The sequence below is a fragment of the Anopheles arabiensis genome, chromosome 2 (genome assembly GCF_016920715.1).
Source record: "Anopheles arabiensis isolate DONGOLA chromosome 2, AaraD3, whole genome shotgun sequence".
NCBI classification, from domain to species: domain Eukaryota; kingdom Metazoa; phylum Arthropoda; class Insecta; order Diptera; family Culicidae; genus Anopheles; species Anopheles arabiensis.
The window spans coordinates 37,357,717-37,378,144 of NC_053517.1; the positions used below are offsets into that span (position 1 = coordinate 37,357,717).

At 43.4% G+C, this 20,428-nt stretch overlaps 1 protein-coding gene and 1 long non-coding RNA gene across 5 annotated transcripts in view; one reads left to right on the forward strand and one right to left on the reverse strand.

Annotated features, from left to right (window-relative positions):
* The window catches only part of LOC120898596, a 122,009-nt gene that overhangs the window by 1,823 nt on the left and 99,758 nt on the right, over positions 1 to 20,428 (forward strand). For 3 of the 4 annotated variants that reach the window (XM_040304670.1, XM_040304671.1, XM_040304673.1), the window contains exons 1-3: positions 6,466 to 6,528; positions 12,060 to 12,444; positions 19,007 to 19,339. The exons of the other annotated variant lie outside the window; for it this stretch is intronic. In XM_040304670.1, the coding sequence (XP_040160604.1) occupies positions 12,267 to 12,444; positions 19,007 to 19,339 (511 nt within the window). In that variant the 5' untranslated portion in view covers positions 6,466 to 6,528; positions 12,060 to 12,266. Of the gene's footprint in view, positions 1 to 6,465; positions 6,529 to 12,059; positions 12,445 to 19,006; positions 19,340 to 20,428 lie in introns of those variants that run through there. 4 annotated transcript variants of the gene reach the window in all.
* On the reverse strand, positions 18,299 to 18,679 carry LOC120898597. Its single transcript, XR_005738677.1, has 2 exons — positions 18,473 to 18,679; positions 18,299 to 18,415 (listed from the first exon to the last, which is right to left on the reverse strand). It is a non-coding gene; the product is annotated as an uncharacterized LOC120898597 (long non-coding RNA).

Below are 20,428 nucleotides of genomic sequence, written 5' to 3' on the forward strand. Positions count from 1 at the left end.
CATGCTACGTATTGTCTTTGTGTGCAAGTTTTTTCATACAAGAAAAGCTCACTGTTCGTAGAAGTTCCATCTGTACTGCGCATGCGAAAAATATGTTATATTGCGAACAATATGTCCGAGCTTGGTCGACGTTTCGATTCATGAAAAACAGTAGCACACTCTGAGAAGCTTTCTGAGGTGAAGATTTCACCATTCATACATTTATTCAAATATTGAAATAGAAATGTATGCTTTCAGCAACGGTGGCAGCTTGGAATGCAACGGAGAAGCTTTGAGAGTGTTTGCATGTGCGTTGTGCGAAGAATTGGGTTTTTGATGATTCCAAGCGTTTTGTTCAAACTGTTATAATATGAGGTTGTAGAAACAATTAAATAGTACGTTTCGTGTTATATGAGGCTACCTTGAGAAGCAGATATCCAAAGAATTCTTATTCAAGCATTAACTAACATTACGCTGTGGCTGGGTGTGTACTAGATTTTGCTCAGGACATGGGCCGCTTCCTATGGTAATCTATTATTTTTAGCTGTTCTTATTGTTATCATTGTTTGTACCGATTTTTTATATTTATCATAGCGCATACTTAAAAAACAAGGCAGTTGAGGGTTGTATATAAAGCCTCATTTAGTGTGCATTCATTTGTTGTAAATGTTTGACATTTAGCATTGTGATGGAGACGCATGGTGTTTTGTACGACGTGTTGGTTTTTCAAGTTATATGTGAACCTTTTAAGACTACCCTAAAATAAATGAACCCTCTTTTCATCAGTTTCAAAAGAAAATGAATAAATATTGCTATTTATCTCTTGTATTTGGCGTCAGAGTTTACAAAGTGAAATTAAATCGAAATCAGGTAAAAGATTTACTGCCCTTAATTCACAAACAAAGCAACCTGGTTTCCCATTTCTATTCCTCCCCCCTTAAGTTGGTAAACGTATGTGATGGTGCACAAATGCAGTTAAGCTACGAAAGCACAACTGCCCCGTCTATTACTTATTGTTTGTCTACAGCTTTTCACCAACCAACGGCTGTCGGGCACTGTGTGAAAAGTATGAATAATTGTTCACCTTTAACGCATCGTGTCCACTATCCCAGTCTCCTGGATGTACAATGGTGACATTACAGGTTGTTTCCGGTGGTTCACTGCCACCACGACTGTTCCTTCATTCGAGGAAACAAATCCTTAGAACGTTCGGTGCCAAAGGCCACGAGACGGCACGAAAAAGCAACCCCACAACGGTCGAGTGGTTGCAAATGTAAATGTGTGCGATTAAATTATAATTAGCCTTTTGTGCACCGTGTGCACACACGGCCCCACAAACACACATACATTTATTTTTCTTTTTACCTCGGGCCGCGCTGGGAGGCACGCTGGCGAGCTGGGACGAAAAACGCCGGACAATGATTTACTTACCCCTGATCAACGATTTTTAATGGTGCTGCATATTTGCATGCACAGTCACAGTCACCACAGCCCGAGCAGTGCTACCTACCGGAAAAGGGGTTCCATATTTCTGCATCCTTTTTTCGGGTTGGGCTACATTTTACGGCTACAACACGACAGGACGACCAAGCGGCCTCAGCTAAATCATGTATTTGAATGGGTCAAACATGGCTTTTGTTGCAAAGTTTCCACGGGAGCTGGCACTGTGCTACTTTTGTCGTGTTTTCTTTGCCGTACTGCACACGATTGCAAGTGACCGATAGTTTTACTGTAACAGAAACCCCCCATGAAAGTATCGCCAAGCACTTGTACTTGTATTTAGTGGGCCTGTTTAAGTGTTTCTTTGTCATGTTTCTTTTTTACATTTGCTGATTTTCTACCACAGCATGTATTGGAGATTTAATGCTGTATGATATTGTTAAAAGAGACATTAAGGATACTTTTATACTCCCTTTCTATATCACTTCCCTTTTTCTCTCTGTATCTCTATCGCTCTCGCTGTCCATGTTTGAAACCATTAGCGTTCATCAATGTGGAACGATTTCATTATTTTCGTCTCAATTGATTGATAATCAGCATATAATGTGTGTGGCGAGTGTCCTTCTGGAGCGAGATTTGAGTCGAGCTCCGTGCCCTTCCCTGGCCTCTTTACGTAGTGCAAGCTAGCCTCGATTGTGTGCATTTGTTGCGTCTCTCTTTCACTTCAACTAGTGAGGGAGTATGATCTCATCTGAGCAGCGATGCCATTCAAAATAAAGGGTATCTTTTTGTGTTTGTGTGTTTGCTTCTATACTGCACCGTTCGACCTTTGTGCTGCTTTTACAAAAGCATCCAGAAGAGCTAGAATGGCATCGGGATCAGGATTAGCTCGAATTAGTGCAGCGAAATGAGCATCGATCGGTTGCGGATGGCACCGGCCCGCCGGGTTTCCGTCGTATGGTTCGATGTCCTTGCGCGTAGTCGCGTGGCAACGCTGGCAGGACCATGGTCTAGTACTCATCGGCGTGGGCCATCCAATCGATAGATGATCCATTATTTAAAGACGCTCCAGAAATAGCTCAAACGATTGTCCTGGCCGGAAGTAGTCATTGTTTGGGAAGAGCTTGCTGGCCGAGCAAAATAGTGCACGCAAGACGTGGAAAAACAGTCTGATAATTTATTCAAATACTGTGAAATCCAAGAGCGATCGTGTCAGGCAAATTATGGTGTGCAAGTTTGCAATAAAACCAATCATTTGCAAATGTTAATTCCAAATATTTCAATATCTCAAATACTCAAAATGACAATTTCAATTTCACAGCATTGCTATAGAGTTTGAATGCCGAAAAGTAGACTTGCTTCCAAGAAAATTACAAAACTGCCCCGGCAACGATATAATCATAATCCGTCATCCAAACCTGCTGATGGACACCAAAGCTCCACTGACAATCGTGTGACACAGACACCGCCCGGACGGGGAAATGCTCTTAGCCATAGACTTCACGATCTCGGCGAGCTTAGCGTGGATAAAGTCAACTTTACGATTGCCCCGCGGGATTTGTAGCAAAGCGGCAGCTGAAAATTCCTGGAACCGACCTGTCACTCCCGTACTAGCACAACGGATTACGGGCACTTCATCAGTGCGCTGGTCGGGTCGCTGGTCAAGCAGTCTTTATGCGGTTCGCAACGCAAAACATTCGTGTGTTTGCGTATGAGTTTGTTTGTTGTTTTTTCGGCGCTTTTGTTGTATTGTACCTTTTACTTTTCGTACGCTTTAAAAGCGGCCGCGTTAATTGGCCACAGTTGTAAACCGTTGCCGCCGTGGACATGACAGGGCACTTTATTTTTTCGCAACATGATCTGCTCACGACTCGCTGCTTTTCTTTCCGTGCCACGAACAGGTAGCTGGGCTAAGCTGGGAATTATCATTATCCTTGTGTCGGGACGTTTGACGAACCAGAACCGCGCATTGTGGCAAAGGTACGCTTTATCTGGTAGCCAAACAGACATACCCGCCCGCTAAGCAATGGTTGGTTCAAGTGAAAAGGTTTAGCTGCAATCACTAGATTAGAAATGGAAACAGTGGCGACCGTTTCGCTCGAGTAGCAATATTCTGTGGAAAGGGCGAGACTCAAGCTCGTCCTCATGCTGCTAATCGCGGCTTAGCGGCTGGCCTGGCTGGCGTGATATGCCATTTAATCAGGTGAAAAGATTTGAGCTGAAGCATTCCTTTCCTTCGTTGAAATTGCAGTATCATCTCGTTGCTTAATCATCAATGCTCGTTGGCACCATCGCGTACATAGAGGAAGTTTTTAAGCATTTCTCACAGGAAGCATTTCTCGAGCAACATTTTTCAATGTGTTGGCTCGTTCCTTTGCACGATCGCCTCCAACATGCATAAAAATCCCATCAAGATGGGGTTTAAAAGTCTTCAGCTTACAAACTTTGTGCCTCCTCACTGTTGCGTCCCACTCGCAACAAAGCCCCCAGCCGCGATGGCAATAGTTTGCGTTTGTTTGGATTGGGTCAAAGCCGTTGAAACGCGAACGACACAATTCCTCGTGTCGCGCGATAAGAGCGCTGGCTGTATGTGCCACAAATAGCTTCGGCCATCTCCCGCTCGCCCGCAAAGTGTGTTGGCCAACTGGGGTAAGATTTATGGTAAGTTTCAGTGTCACCCTACTTTTCGGTCCCGGTTTGTTTTGGTGCGCCAGCGAGCACGCTGAAACTTACACCAGCGTTCATGTGTTTATGTATTTTTACGCTGCACCGTGTTACTTCTCCTCCCGAGATCGCTTGCATTGCTCTAGTTGCTGTACCGGCTAGCTGTACCGTACGCCAAAGTTCTGCATGTCTTGGACATGGCTTATTTTTTCTTAGCTTGTCCTAAGGGAACGACAGCAAAAAAATGCACGCGACATCTAACATCTTGCCCTCTGTTTCAAATAATCCACGCGCACTCGCTGCAGTAGTGTATGTGTGTGTGTGCTAAGCGAGTAGAAAAGAATTTCTTAGACAAGAGTCTTGTTTACCATCACGAGCCAAACATTGGCCTTCGCTCTTCTAACGCCGTACAGTTACATCACTCTCGCCGAATGACCATGGTTTGGGGCAGGTTAGGAAGCACACCCACAAACACACAAAAAGGCGGAGTGCGAGGTAAGAAAAAGAACCGCTGAAAGCAAGTAAACAGACCGAGCAAAAGGGCATGAAACATTTGGGCACCATCAACCATCCGTCAGGCGTACGCCCGTACCACCGTGCATTCCATTCTTCGCTGCCGATCACTCCGTGCGTCCGCTTCTGTCTTTCTCTTGCTGCTGAGCTAATGCCATTCTTTCTTGCTGGAGCGACGGTGCGGAATGGCGGTGGAAGAGCAACGCGAATGCATAAATTTTCACTCCACACGCAACCTGCAACTCGCGGTGCAGTGTGTAATGGCACCGCGATACCGTCTCGAGGTTGCTTTGCCTTGGTACGGGGCAGGAGCTAATGGAGAGTGATATGAATAGCTTGCGGGTAGCCGGGGAAGTGGTGAGATATTGGTCGCGACGGTTGCGACTTGCCGTGCTTCAAGGGCTCTTGGGAGCAGTGATTGAAGAAACCACTGGCCAAGGAATTCTTGTCCACGCCCGAATTAGCTCTGTCTAACTTGTCTAATGAAGCTTTATGATTCGGTGAATGTGCAAAAGTAACTAATTCGTACATGTTTGAGAGCATCGTTGTACTGTAGCAACATTGTGAGTGACTAACATTTCTTAACAATTTATTATCGATTAATTATTACTACTGAACTACTTGCCAGACATATAAATGATGCCGGATAAACCGACCGAACAAATTGGAAAATAATCTTTCAGTACGAATTCTCATTAGTTGTAACTCGAGGGAGAGAACTTCTTTATCTGTATCTTCTGCTAATCTGCTTTGTATGAGCTGTTGCACTCTATCTTATGTATGATTCAGTGTTTTACAAAATAATTATAAAGTAGGCTGTTTTCATAACATTTCCATCAATCACCCTGTATTAAGACATTGTTCGGAGGCATGTCCACAGTAAAAATCTTGACCAACACTCACAGAATGTTCCAGACAAGAAGAACTTAGACAGAACACCATTGGAAGAACTCAATAAAGGGAAGCAAAAGATGCTATCTACAAGCACGTTGGTCAAGAAATCCATTCCAAATGCACTTTCCGTAAATGTACCGTTCTCGAACTGGGAAGATATTAATAGCGGTTAAACTTTCATTCTTCATCTCAATTAGGCGTTCTATTCGAACCAAAACACTCCACACTTAGCCAGTCAACCTTTCAGGTATGATGGATGGGGTCAAGTTTTGTCTTATCGCACCTCCACCATTTCCATACCATGCCGTGTCACAGCGGGCTCGATGCCTGGGCCACGCAGACCTCGAATCTTTATCAAATTTTCCTGCCTCGTTCCTGCCCGCTAACCTTCACCATCACGTCGGGACGCCAGCAATTCCATTCAACAATATTTAGCAGTGTAATTGTCGTGACCGTTTTAGTACAGCACGAGCTCGCACCATGCTCGGTTTGTCCCGTTTTGCCTGATGAAAAATCCGTCCGTCTCGCTTGCACTTTCACGGTGCAAAGCTTTCATCGCCTCCCCCAAGCGAAAAGCGGGGAAATGCAAGCTCCAGCTGCCAGCCGCCGCTGCTGCTGTGTTGAAAGCGTATGGAAAAGCTCTCCGACTTCGTGGCAACCGCTTCGGCTTCGTTCGGGACTTGTTTTGGTTTCGCGCTGCAACCTTCTACAGCCTTGCTGGGACGGCTTATTTTTCCCCTACTGTGCGGAACCACAGCCGAAGCACAGCCAAGGCAAAACCACAGCACCCGAATAGCCGAACGTTTGTTTTGGTGCGATCAGGTGCCGACAGTACGGGTGTGTGTGTGTGTGTATGTGTGGTTGTGTGCGTAGGGTGGGAAGAGGAAGAAGGAGGGTTGCTGACGAGTATCAACCCGAAGGAAAAAGGGTCCACGTACCACGCGAACGAGCGGCCGTCGGTTTGCAGTCAGTTGCGAAAGGACCGTTCCAAAGGACGTGAGCCAAAAAAGTCGCCCGTCCGTACTGGCGCTGTAGCGTGTGAGTGGCCAGTTTTGCAATCATTGCTTCGGCCTACGGTCAACGGTGCCCTGGTCCACTTTCAGTGTGTGCTCCTTTGCCCTGGTGCATCCACCTGCAATTGGCTGCACCCCCCGTCAGGCGGTGCATTGGGTCGAGTGGTGCAGTCCACACAATTCGTTTCGGAGAAGAAATAGAGAAGAAAGGGTGACGCGGGCATGGGTCAAAGTGCAAGTGCAGTGTGTTTGTGGCAAGGGCAATCTCGCATTTGGTGGAATTGCGTTTCGTTGCCAAGTGATGTTTCGTACGTGCGGGCAGCGAGATAATTACTATTAATCCGAACCGCAATGAAGCAAAATGTGGAACGGTTGAGGTTGCCTGGGTGGTTATTGCTGGTGATGCACACACAAATCGAGAGGCTCGCTTAATGGGTTGTTGTGATTTTCGACATCGTTATGCAGGAACGAAAGACAGTGCAGTGAATTGGGAAATGGACATTGGGAGGATTCTTATTTTTCCAAATATGTTTTTCCCCCAAAATACAATATAATAAGCAACAGAAGGTAACGCAAACACCGTTTGTTGACATCTAAAGGCTTCGCTGCACACCCAAAAACATGGATTTTGCGACAAAATAGTTCAATGTAAAGCAGTTTACTTGTCAGTAGTAGCAACGATTTTACTACCCTCAGTGTCGAAATATTTCTCTTTCCACCAGAACACGCTCAGTCTGCTCCCTTTACTGCTCCCGTAGCTGGCAAATAAGTAGGACTCACGAAGGTCTGAAGCCAAGCCCTCGGCTTACAAAACACAAAAAAAAGAAACACGTATGACTCACACAATGACACACACACACATGCACGACTATGCTTCGCTCAATTTGGTGTGTGTTCGAGAACATTTTAGCGTGCCGAGTGGGAGACCCTCTGCGTGGCACCCTGTGGATGTGCCTTTTCGCACGCAAAACTCACCCTTCCCTACAGTCCAACGACCAACACGAGTCGGGTCGGCAGAGTGGGCAACGAACACGCACGCACACACACACACGACAAGGTATTTCACGATCGAAAACCATCTTCGATTCGCACCTTCTGAGTGACACCTTCGTCGAATCGTTTGATGCAACCGCTTTCCCTTCCCAGTGGGGACGCCATGATGATTGAGTTGTCCTTCCTTCGCCTTTGCAGTAAATGCAATTTCATGCACCTGAATGGTATGCGTGTGTGTGTGTGGGCGCAATGTGCGGGTATCTATGTGTGTGTGTGTGTGCGTGTGTTAGTGAGAAAATGCCAGAGTGTGAAGAATAAATTACTCCACGCACTTTCGCCCTTTGGATGGTCGTGCAGCAGTGGGGAGGAATTTTAATTGCATTCTTGAAGGATTGCATCGGAACGAGATTAGATCGATGGAGGGCGATCGGCGCGAATGACATTACGGGCGAAGATCCACGTGGAAATAGAGAAAGGGAGCAAGGAAGAGGGAGCGAGAGGAAGTGCGAAATGCCACCCGACGCTGCTTTGGCTCCGTAACACCTCTTGGCGCGCGTCGTTGCTTTGACACTTGGCGCGCTCCGTGCACGGGTGCTTCCGCCAAGGACGAACCGTCACCTTTTTCCAACGTGTACGTACTACCGCCAGGCGGTTGGCGTGTCGGCCGTGCCCTACGGCACCGAAGGCGGCCGTTTCGTGCTCGTCGAAGATAATTAGTTTATTATTCTAATTTGAACTTTTCGGGGCCTGCCGAACCACGATCCAGCCCTCCGCGGACCGTTGACGCTCGTGCGGCATTGAAGCCACAGTAAACACAGCAGGGCTGCGTTGCTATGCTGCTGGCGGCGTATTTAAAGCAGCTCGCTAGTTTTCTCGATTTCTGGTCTGGTAGCTGTTTTTGCCCTCCCTTCGGGTTTGCCGTTGGATTTGCAACAAGCGGTAAAATCATGAAAATTAAGTTAAAAAATAGAGCAAAGTTTTTGAGAGGGCAAAACTTCTGCCCCACTGCCGTGTAGCAATGTTGAGGCCAAGCGACACGCCAAATCGCATTTTGTTTTACGGAAAGAAAAACTTCGAAAGCGCGCCATTAAATCAGCGTCGCCAGAGTTTGTGCTTTTTTTTTTTTTTTTTTTGGGTGGGGCGGTGTTTTGTGTGTTTGCTGCTTTTGCTCGTTCCAACGTTCAACGGGAAACTAATTGAGTGTCAACGGGACTGGACCGATGGCATCAACGATCAAACAACGTGTTGTACGGCTTTTTTGTGTGTGTGTGTGTGTGCACACTTCATCCCACAAAGCTCGCGGACGATGTATCGCCTGGCGGATTGATGGTTAACTCATTTTTGATTTACGTCCCAGCGCACGGTATCGGTCCGCACACGAGCTCGGCGCGAATCGAAGATCAATCGAGTCAATCGTCGAATTAGTGGCGCTGCTTCTTCTGCACGCAGCATAGCTGCATTGCCCCGGAGCGACATTTTCCTTCGGGCGCTAGTCTCGTGGCATGGCGTGAAAATTACATTCGCTCACCAGCCCCTTGTCATTCAGTCCCGGTTCCCCGGTTGGGTTGCTGCTGATGGCAGAGTCGATTAAACCGGTACCGGATCGGCGAACGCGAAAGTTCGTCCTTTGCAACGTTGGCCCAGGCGTAGTGTTTGTATCGGTATTTTAGTGAAGAAGCAAGGGAAGCAACAAAAAAAACATCACCCCGGGTAATGCAGTGCCATCGGAAGAGGCGTTTTTGTCAGCAGCGAGCAAGTGCGACTGGGGCAGTGTGTGCAACGGAGCGCAACTATCGTTTTAATCGAGCTGTGTATACGGCCACGGAGCACACGGAGCAAAAGATCTGAAGGGATTTCTAATGACAGTCCGAGGCGTGCAGTGCAACACTGTCTACCAGTCCGTCAGCGGAACAATCTGCTGCCAATGCTGGTGAGATCAGTGCAAGTAGCTAGCAGAACGAATACGAATGCATCAATCGTTTTTTTTTTTGGTTTTGTGCTAGACTAGAGCCATCACCGTCCACGGGGAATAATAAAGTCTAGCGCGCTAATGTAGCGTAGTGTTAGTGGAGTAGAAAAACGGCGAGAGGTTCAGATTTTTCAGGAAGAAAATCTAATAAACAATTCCGTGGCGAACAGAAGAAAAACACAGCTAATCGACACAGTGCGCTGAAACGAAACGTTTTAGAGTGTATTTTCCTGTAGAAACAAAAAGTTGCGAAATATTTTTGGAGTGGTTTTTAGAAGAGAGCTTTTTAAATGGAAGGACAAAATGAAGGTCATTCTAATGAAGCTTTCTATAAGCAAATTCGTGCATTTGCCCCAAAAGCAAGTAAAAGCTACGGTCTCCAGTGTTTTAAGCGTATGGTGCCGGAGTGTGTGTGTATGTGTGTGCGCTTAAGTGCATTTCCTGGCAAGCTTATCGATGGCAATGTGTGACCATATTTCATTTCCATTTGTCCACCGAGAGGATGTGCAACGATTTTCACACACATTTTCCAACGCTTTTGTAGATTTATGTTATGTTCGGGACCTGAACTATAAAAAGACACACGCATACATTCACACACTGTCCTCCCCCTCCCCCTTCTCTCTCGCTCTCTTTCTATATCCCTCTTTGTATCTCTTTTTATGTGCGTGTGATACCGGCGGTATAGTTGCAAGCACCCAGTGCGCTGCCATTACCTATCGAGGCTTTCCCATCAGCACATAAAAACAAACTACCCACAAAATTGCGAACCACTCTGGCCATCCAGCCCCGCGCCAGTTGCCGTGCTCATTGTGCGCGCTGGCTGCCTAGGCTGGGTTGAGGTTGATTTTGATATTCCCCGCAGTGTGGTGTGCTTCCACAAAATGTGGCCAATTTGCCGGCCTCAGAAAACCCCCCCTAGGTGCCTAGGTGAGTTCCCCTCGCCCGTACCGAAATGCAGGTCAGCCCGGGCCACCGGGTGGACGGATGGGTGGACGGGCCCAACCCAAAGCATATTGCATTGACGCACAATGTGCCTCACGTACATCGTTGCACAGCCCTCCACCCGGTGTCGGTTTCGGTAGTGTCTGCGGTATTGTCAGCCAATGTGCACAGGCGCCCAAGTCGAGGGGGGTTTTTCGGTCGGGTGATGTGCGATAGGTAGCGTTTGGATGTGTGATTTTTGTTTGTTTGGGTTTTTTTTCGTCCGCAAGCTCACTGCCTTTCCCCTCTTGCCGGCTGGAAAGATTGTCCGTGCTTCATTAAAGTTTCACTCCATTAAATGCGTTTATCATTCAACGGCAAGCCGGGGGCGGTTGGCCATAGTGACGAAATAAAAACAGCCTACTGCAGACGAGCGACAGAGAGAAAGAGGAAGAGAGAGAGAGATAGTGAGCGCGCGGTGGTGCCGGTTGTGTTGGGAAATTAGGTAGCTTTTCAGCCCACCTACCGCCCATCTGGCCGACTGACCTGGAGCTGTCAGAGAGGTGTGTTTTTTTTGGTTGTTGCTTTCCTTCTTTCGCACCCTCCCTTTTCTTCCTCGGTGTGTGTCAACTTCTGACGAGCTGTTTTTCATATTCGCAAACCAATTTAGTCGGCGGTTTATTGAAGTGTGCTTGAAGCGTTTAGAAATGGCACAGAAGCTGCTACTGCTGTGTGTGTGTATGCTGCCTCCGGCCAGTTGGTTGGGGGAACCAAACACAACAGTTAAAAAATGAAACAAAAATACAAACTATCATTTCTGCAGATCTGACCCCATCCTGCCAGTCATGGGGCAATTTGGTGCCATTCTCTTCGGTTTCAGCAACCAGCGGCAGTTGGTCCGTGGCGGGGCTGGGCCGTGCGGTGACCTTCCAACGAAAGGTGTGGGAGGAAGTCCAGCTGCAATCAACGTAAAAGTTATACGGTCGGTTCTTCCGTTCGCGCTACCATTAGTGTTACCACCCGCCGGCCACACGGCTGTGCTCGGCTCCGATCACACCAGCGCACGATCTGGGGTGCATGTGTTTGTTAAGTGTAATGAGCACAAGGGTTGATCCCCAAACACCCGGGGTCCTGCGAATGACGTAGCAGCGTACAAATTTGGAATTGATGGAAAGGGAGGAAAGGGAGGAAGTAAGAGCAGCAAAACTGTCAGCACGGGCGGTGGAATATTATTTTTAATGCGCTGCCATACTGCTCCCAACGTTATGCTGCTTCACGTTTCGGGAGCTTTTGGGTTAACCTTGAGGCGGTCGTTCTGTTCAGCAGCAAACCCCCGCCTTGCACCAGTGGTTGGAACCGTTCCAAAGAAAGGTTATTGCTTTCCCGCTGAGTTTCTTCCGAAGGAAGGTTTTCGAAGGTTTCGGCGCGTGGACGAATGGCCGAACATACGCGTTCTTCGGTCCGCCCGTTCTATTAATTAACTTTCACCCCTCCCGTAATGGTAATGGGCTGGCCGAGCCGAGCTTTTATTTTTATCCTATCGACCTGCGAGCCTCTGACCTCGCCCCGAAGCACCGGAGTGTGGGTCCGGTTGGCTAGATTTCCACGCCGTTGTGCCCCCACCATTAGCGGGGAAGGCCCAATCGTCACCGTTTGTCTGCGTTTTACAGTGTACGCGATAGCAAAGTGTGAGCGTTTCGTTTGTGGTTGTATAGAGCGTAGCCGTGTGAAGAGCAACAGTGGGTAGTGTTTGTGAAAGAGGAAAGATAAATCCCAACGCCTAGCTCAAGAAGTGTATGTGTGTGTGTGTGTGCAAAGCTCATTTCAGTTTGCTGTGGTAGAATGTGCAAGCGTCGAGTGAAGAAGCTGCGCGGAAAATGAGATCCAAATGTAACGTCAACCGGCAGCAGCGGCCAGCGGCATCCGCGGCAACGGACCAGAAGCGTGACGGTACGGTCGAGGCGGAGTATGAGCACAGCACAGGGCGGCGTCCCGCAAGGACAAGAGCTGGTCACGGGCCACGGATGTCGCTAGGGGCAGCAGTGCTGCTCGTTGCACTTGTAGCGACCTTGCCCGCTACGATCCGTTTTCGATAAAGCTACGTGTAGCTGCGGCTAAAGGGGCGGCCGTGAGAATAAATATTGCGGATAGTTGCGAGAGGAGAACGAGCGAACCAAAAAACCGAGAGAGCGAGCGATCGGACGAAGCGGTACGATGATCGAGCGGTTTTGCGGCGCGATGGCGAAAAAAAGACGCGGCACTTTGGTAACGGTTATCAGGTGGTTTGGTGGTGGTTTTGGCTTGTGCAATAAAGTTTTAGTTGGTTTGGCGTAATACCAAATAAAAGTAATTTAATAATTGGTTTAATTTTAAAAGAAAGTAGTTAGTCGTTTCATGTGGTGACAGCGGAAAAGCGCAAAATTTTTAGCGCAGGTAACATTTCTGACTGGTGTGCAAAAACGGGAGTAGCTGGTGAAATTTTTTTGGGTAAGTGGTGGCGGAAAATAGCAGCGTTATAGTGAGTGATATTAAATTATAGTGAATAATACTACACATAAGTTCTTTTGAATCTTTTATTAATTCGTTTTAAATATAATTAGAAAAAAAATACATAAATAGTTAAGATAGTTTGTACGATCTTTCTCTTTGTAATTTATTCCCAAATCCTTCATTTTATTTTCGGGCGTAAGGTGATGAACAATAGGGTGTTAGCACTTAGAAATAGAGCAATTCAAATTAATACAGGTAGCTTAACTAATATTTGTGCATTCCAACCTACACACAACTTAAACTCCACAACTGTTAGCGAATCCTGTATGAATCAGGAATATAGTTATAAAAAACGCCTCCAGATCCTCAAAGCAGAGCTTCTTAACCAAAGTGTCGAAATCGAGAGAGCGTTAAACGGTACAATTTCAAGTATGGCGTACGAATTTCCGATAGAGAAAGCAATGCTTTACATTCCGGAATATCACGGAACAGCAAAAGATCTGGACGGTTTTCTATATCAAATAGAGTATTTTGCGAAACAAATTCCTGAAGGGGAATCAGAAGAAGACCTTATACGAACGGTAATGTTCAAATTGAAGGGAGAGGCTGCGGGTTCTTTTAATCGAATTTTGGATGATTCGTGGAACAGTGTTAAAATGAATCTGATAAAAGTGTTTGGAGAAAAGTTTAGCTTGGAAGCCATTTTCCAACAAGTCGAGACGCTGCAACAAGAGGTCAATGAACCTTTTTCCAAATACAAAGAAAGAGTGATGAAACTTAAAGAACATATTATTAATAACGATAGAGCAAATACGGAAGATTCATACGCACTTAAAAACTTAAAAATACATTTCTTGGCTGGTTTAAAGAACCCGGAATTAAAAACTCTTGCGAGAACCAATAAGCATCTCAGTTTTGATGAACTTTTGGAATATCTCCAGGAAGAGGTAGTGCAAATCGAACATATCCGAAAGATCGAGGAAAGATTAAACCGCACGCAATTTTTCGAAACTTACAGCAATGAGAGTTCCATGAACCCGTGCCAAAACAGCTATAATTACACCTATCCAAATAACCAAACTGCTCCTAATGTAGATTGTAGCACTGATAGTAGAAAACGCTGCGATAATGGTAACAGTAGCTTAAACCATTCACATTTTAATAATTTTGGGATACCCCAACACAACAGTACAACATATAATACTAATCCTCCTAATTTTAATAACAATTATTCACGCCCGAGAAGATACTTTACACCATATAGAAACAATAACACACAAAACACAATACCTCAAAATAATTTTACACAAGGGCCTTCTCAAAACAACCTCTATAATAACTCTAACAGCTCACACAATCACCAACAATCCGATAATCCGACTGTGAATAAAAAAACTAAAACAAGGAACACTAGTCAATCTTAATAAAAACACTAGTGTTCCTACAAGCCAAAATAATATATTCTTCTTCGGTTCATGTCAAGAACATCAGAATAAATCTGATAACGGTTTATGTAGCGATTTTGTAGAAGAGAGTGAATTGCTTAATATCGATTATATTAAAGACGGTAAATTAATGGCCAAAATTTTATCGAAATGTATGGGAGCAAAAGAAATTTATTATTTAATTGATACTGGAGCCTGTTTTAACTTTCTAAGTTTGGAATTGGCAAAAGAGCTTGGGGCATCTTCAATAGATTATAATGATAATATAAAATTTGCTAGTTTTGATGGAATAGTATCCGACACAGTAGGTTCAATTCTAATTAACTTACATATTGGTAGGTCAACATACCCAATAAAATTTTATATAATTAAAACACTTAATGTCCCAGGAATTTTGGGGGCAGAATTTCTAAAGCAATACACATTAAAAGTCGATAAATACTTTCAAAGCATATCCTTAAAAAGTCCAGTTAACGGAGAGGTCAATGAAAGTAATATTGAAAAATTACCTATTGATAGCATTGAATGCGATTTAGCTTCCCCACCAGAAGATTTCGAACTACTTCCACATATTGAGAAACAAGAAATAGATTGTGATGTAGTTGAAACAAGTAAGGAAATACAACTGATAGGTTCTGAAAGATATGTGGAATTGTTGAGAAAAATTAGTCTTGATCATTTAGAACAGACTACAGCGAAAGATATAAAAATATCATTAATGATTTTAAAAATATATTTTATTTGCCAGGGGATAATTTAACATATACAGATGCAGCTTCACATGAAATAGAAACAAACTCTAATATTCCCATTTACAAACGCCAATATAGATTTCCGGCAGCATTAAATACGATTATGGAGTTACATATAGAGGAAATGTTAAAGCAACAAATTATAAGACCTAGTAAGAGCCCTTGGAATGCTCCCGTGATGTGCATACCGAAAAAATCTGATGTTGATGGGGAACGAAAATACCGGATTGTTGTTGATTTTCGAGCTCTTAATTTAATTACAAAGCCTTTCATTTATCCAATTCCTCGGATAGATGATATAATGGATAACATTGGCCAAAGTAAATATTTTTCCACAATTGATCTAAAATCCGGGTTTTTCCAAATACCGATAGCACGTAAAGACGCTGCGAAAACAGCATTTTCAACGTCCAAAGGACATTATGAGTTTTTAAGAATGCCAATGGGTTTGAAAAATAGTCCTTCAACTTTTCAGAAACTTATGAACACTGTTCTTTACGCTATACAACCCGTTAAGGCATTCGTGTACTTGGACGATATTGTAGTGTTTGGGGAATCAGAAGAGGAACATAATCTCAATTTGGAGAAAGTTCTAAACGGATTAAAACAGCACAACCTCAAGATTGAACCATCAAAATGTAAAATTCTTCATAAACAAATAAACTATTTGGGCCACACTATAAATGAGGAAGGGATTAAACCTACATTAGCTAATGTTAAATCTATCTTAAATATGCCAATACCAAAAACTCTCAAGGAGCTACGTTCGTTTTTGGGAACCATTAATTTTTATGGGAAATTTCTTCCAAACGTTTCCAATATTCGCAAACCATTGCATGAATTATTAAAGAAAAATACAAATTTTGTTTGGAATGAAGGCTGTCAGCAAGCATTTGAAAAATTAAAACAACTTCTTACTTCTGAGCCTTTATTATTACGTCCTAACTATAATGATGTTTTTGTAATCACCACTGATGCTAGTGATTACGCTCTCGGAGCAGTCCTTTCAAATGAGAAAACCATTGAAAGGCCAATTTCTTATGCTAGCAAAACTCTTGTGGGAGCAGAGAAACGATACCACCCAATCGAGAAGGAGCTCTTGGCGATCGTGTGGGCCGTAGAGCACTTTAAACATTATGTCTATGGACAGAAGTTTATCATATACACTGATCATAGACCACTAGTGTCAATATGGAGACTCAAAGAAAATTCTCCAATTTTATCACGATTGCGATTAAGGCTCCAGGGATTAGAATGTGAAATAAGGTATAGAAAAGGGAAGGAGAATGTGGTTGCCGATTTTTTTATCAAGGCTTCCTCAAATTAAACTGAGGGAAATACAAGAAGATGGACAAATTAAAACGGTAGCAGTCATCACACGCCAACAAATCAAGAAAACCCTTATTTCAAATAACGAAGTAGAGGAAAGTAACAGTGGGCAAACTATGATGGATACTAAACAGGCAAATCACTGGGAAGATTTAATGAAAATGGATTTAGAAAGGGAAACAAGCGAACAAGAAAAACAGAGGAGGGACAAATTGAACAATTTAAAAGAAAAAGCAAAATTAAAATTTCAAAATTACACACCAGGTGCTGATAAAGTGGAAATAGAAAGATCTGAAATTAACACCGTTCTTCAGGAGTTTCACGATGCTCCATTAGGAGGCCACTTAGGAACCAGAAGAATGAAAAGAAGGATTAAGGACTTATTCTTTTGGAAGGGGATGGACAAGGATATCGAAGGGTACGTAAGAAGTTGTAAATCGTGCCAGCTCAATAAGATAGGAAGATGCAACAAAATTCCTATGCAAATCACAACCACCTCAAAATATCCTTTTGAAAAAGTATACATGGATATTGTGATTTTACCAGAATCGGAGAAAGGAAACAAATATGGATTGGTTATCCAAGATGATCTCTCCAGATATCTTATTGTAACACCCATGGGAAATCAAGAGGCAACAACAGTAGCCAAAGCCTTTGTAGAGGAGGTTATTTGCCTTGTAGGGGTTCCTATAGAATTAGTAACAGACCAGGGCACAAATTTTATGAGCCAGGTCATGAAAGATGTATGTAAACTACTAAAAATTAAAAAAATCAATACTTCTGCATACCACCCTCAAGGAAATATAGTTGAAAGAGCCAATAGAGAATTAAAAATATATTTAAGACAATTTGTCGGGAAAAATTATAAATCTTGGGATAAAGTATTACCATATTTCGCTATGGAATACAATACGTGTATAAACACTTCGACAGGGTACACTCCGTATGAGTTGGTTTTCGGGAGGAAAGCTAGATTGCCCACATCAATTTATAATCAAAACGAGAGGAAAAGATTGTACTCTGATTTTTGTGAAGAAATGCAAACAAAACTAAAAGAGATGCACTTGATTGCTAGGGAAAATCTTATACAATCGAAACACAAAAGAAAAGAAAAGTACGACCAGAACGCTAATGAGTGGCAACCCATGTGGGGGGAAATGGTGCTGGTCCGGAACAATCAAACGGGTGTAGGGCAAAAGTTGCAAGGTATTTGGAGAGGACCGTATGAGGTGGTGGAAATACCAAGCGATCAGACATGTGTAATAAGAAATGGGAAAAGGCTAGAGAAGGTCCACAACAACAGGTTGAAGAGGTTTAATGAATAAAAAAAAATATAAAAAATAGAATAGATGAAAAAATACCGAGTCTGCCCGGGATAAGGCACGTGCAAAAGGAGGAAATGCCCTGCACTAGGGTTAAGTTTAGATTAGGCAGATTAGGGAAACGGAGCAGATTGAGAATAGGGCATAGCTAGGGCTTCTTTAAGCAAAAGTAAAAATTAGGGTAAGAAAAATAATGTAAATGGATATGCATCAACATTTTTATAATAATGCAAATTTAGCTGAACGGGTTTAAAATTAGGATGTTATCGATTTATAAGCTTATTATATTAATTTTTATGCATATCCATAAGAAAAATTTGTAAAATTAGTGAATAAGGATTTCAAAAAAAAAAAAAAAAAAAAAAAAAAAAAAAAAAAAAAAAAAAAAAAAAAAAAAAAAAAAAAAACGTTAAGCAGGCTAACACTTTGAGGCACACATCACACGTCACCACTGTACACACACACATACACTTTACACGCACGGGTAGAACGCTACACGCACGGATGGAAGCGAAAAGCAAGCAAGCGAATTGATGGCATAGCGGCATAATATTCGATGTTCAATTAAAAGGTTGATCTGGTGCGGTTGAGCGGATGAAGTTGATAGGACAGAGTTGATCAAATGCTCCCCCAGAGGTTGCTCTTAGCAGAGGATTGAACGAGCACACGGCAAATTATTAGACAGCACCTAAAACAATAAGACGAAACAATAAGCACAGCGAAGCAGGTTGTTCGATCCGTATACTTAGGTTGCGAGAGATGCTAATAAGCCAAGAAGCAAGAGATCCTTTATAAGAGACAAAGCGATTGCTGGTGCACGGTACACGTTTATGCGACGGAAGTGGTAGGATAATTGAACGAATTGATAATATGCAGGCAGCAGGCTTGAAATAGAAGGCACATATGCAAATTTTCTTGCTTTCGAAAAAAAAAGTGTAATGACATGTAGCGACCTTGCCCGCTACGATCCGTTTTCGATAAAGCTACGTGTAGCTGCGGCTAAAGGGGCGGCCGTGAGAATAAATATTGCGGATAGTTGCGAGAGGAGAACGAGCGAACCAAAAACCGAGAGAGCGAGCGATCGGACGAAGCGGTACGATGATCGAGCGGTTTTGCGGCGCGATGGCGAAAAAAGACGCGGCACTTTGGTAACGGTTATCAGGTGGTTTGGTGGTGGTTTTGGCTTGTGCAATAAAGTTTTAGTTGGTTTGGCGTAATACCAAATAAAAGTAATTTAATAATTGGTTTAATTTTAAAAAGAAAGTAGTTAGTCGTTTCACACTGCTGGGACCGGCGCTCGAGGTGCGCCACGGGCCGAGTACGACCGGTGTTAGTGGGAGCGAGTTCCCGGAGCGAGAATGCTGCGATCCAGTGTATCCACCGATGCCCGACCCAGACCCGGTACCAGGGCCGGCCTACCCGACGACGACCATTTCCACCTCCTCCTCGTTCCAGACCGGCCAGAGCGGGATCGGGGGCGGCGGCTTGATCGGTGGTGGCACCGGGGCCGGCGGCTCGACGGCGGTCGGGAACGAGCTGGGAGGTGGCCTGATCGGCACGGGATCCGGTAGTCAACTGTCATCCTCTCGGCCGATGCATATCGGCTATTCGGGTGAGTTTAAATGGGAAAGAGAAGCAAACGCAGCGCGACTTTCCAAAGGGGAGTTTGTAGAAAATTTGAGCAAATTGTTGGTGCTATATACACATAAGGTTTAAAGCAAAACTTTCTAAAATGAAGACCAATAACAAAACGATGAATGTTGACTGTGAACATTTCATTGTTGAGATTAAATTTACTCTTGATGTCATTGAAGAGCATGTATAACGTTTCACATTAAAACGGTTAACATTAAAATTATCAATACATATTTATTGTATGGTTTGAATGTCTATTGAAAAGTCTATTATATCCTTTCTTAATAAAACATATAATAGTCTTCTGAACCCTTTTCAAGAGTCGTTAAAATTTAAAAAAAGATGCAGATTGAAGGAATGGAAAAAACAGGGGTCAGCTTTCTTAGGAGATTTATATTTTCTAGAAGAGTGCTTGATACCAAACAATAATATTATACTAAAAAGTATTGTCATGGAATCCTTATCATTTAACTGACTTAAAAAGAATAGCTATGGTAACAATACGACAAAAACGTCTTAAGTTTGTCGTGGCAAACATCTGATGTTGAACATTTTAATAATATTTGGCTTATCACATTTACAATTATTCCCGTTAGCAGCATGAGTTATTGTTCAAAGTTGTCGATATTTTCTGTACAAACGATTTGATTCATATATTTGATGCAATCAATCGTTAAAAACTATTTTAATTGTAGCTTTTACTTTCCTAATAATTTAATTACAATAGAAAGCTAGTTTACTTATTTAACAAACTTTAAAGTAGTGTTTCAATGTTGATTTTTTTATTGAAGAAAAAACAGTTTAATCTTTCATGTCAAAATATTGAAACTTCAGTTTGATATTATACAATATTATTTGATTGTTAAATCGAATAAAGGGGATGCGTAATCAAGTTAAGTGCTTAAATGTGTACTTAACGCTCCCTAATATTCTTGTAATTTTTATCATCATCGCCGACACCATTCCTCCTGTCTTAACAGCTTATGATCATTCATGAAAACGTGGTGTAAATTTAGAAAAATTCAATACTAAACAACTAAACAAATTACTTAGTAAGGTTCGCTAC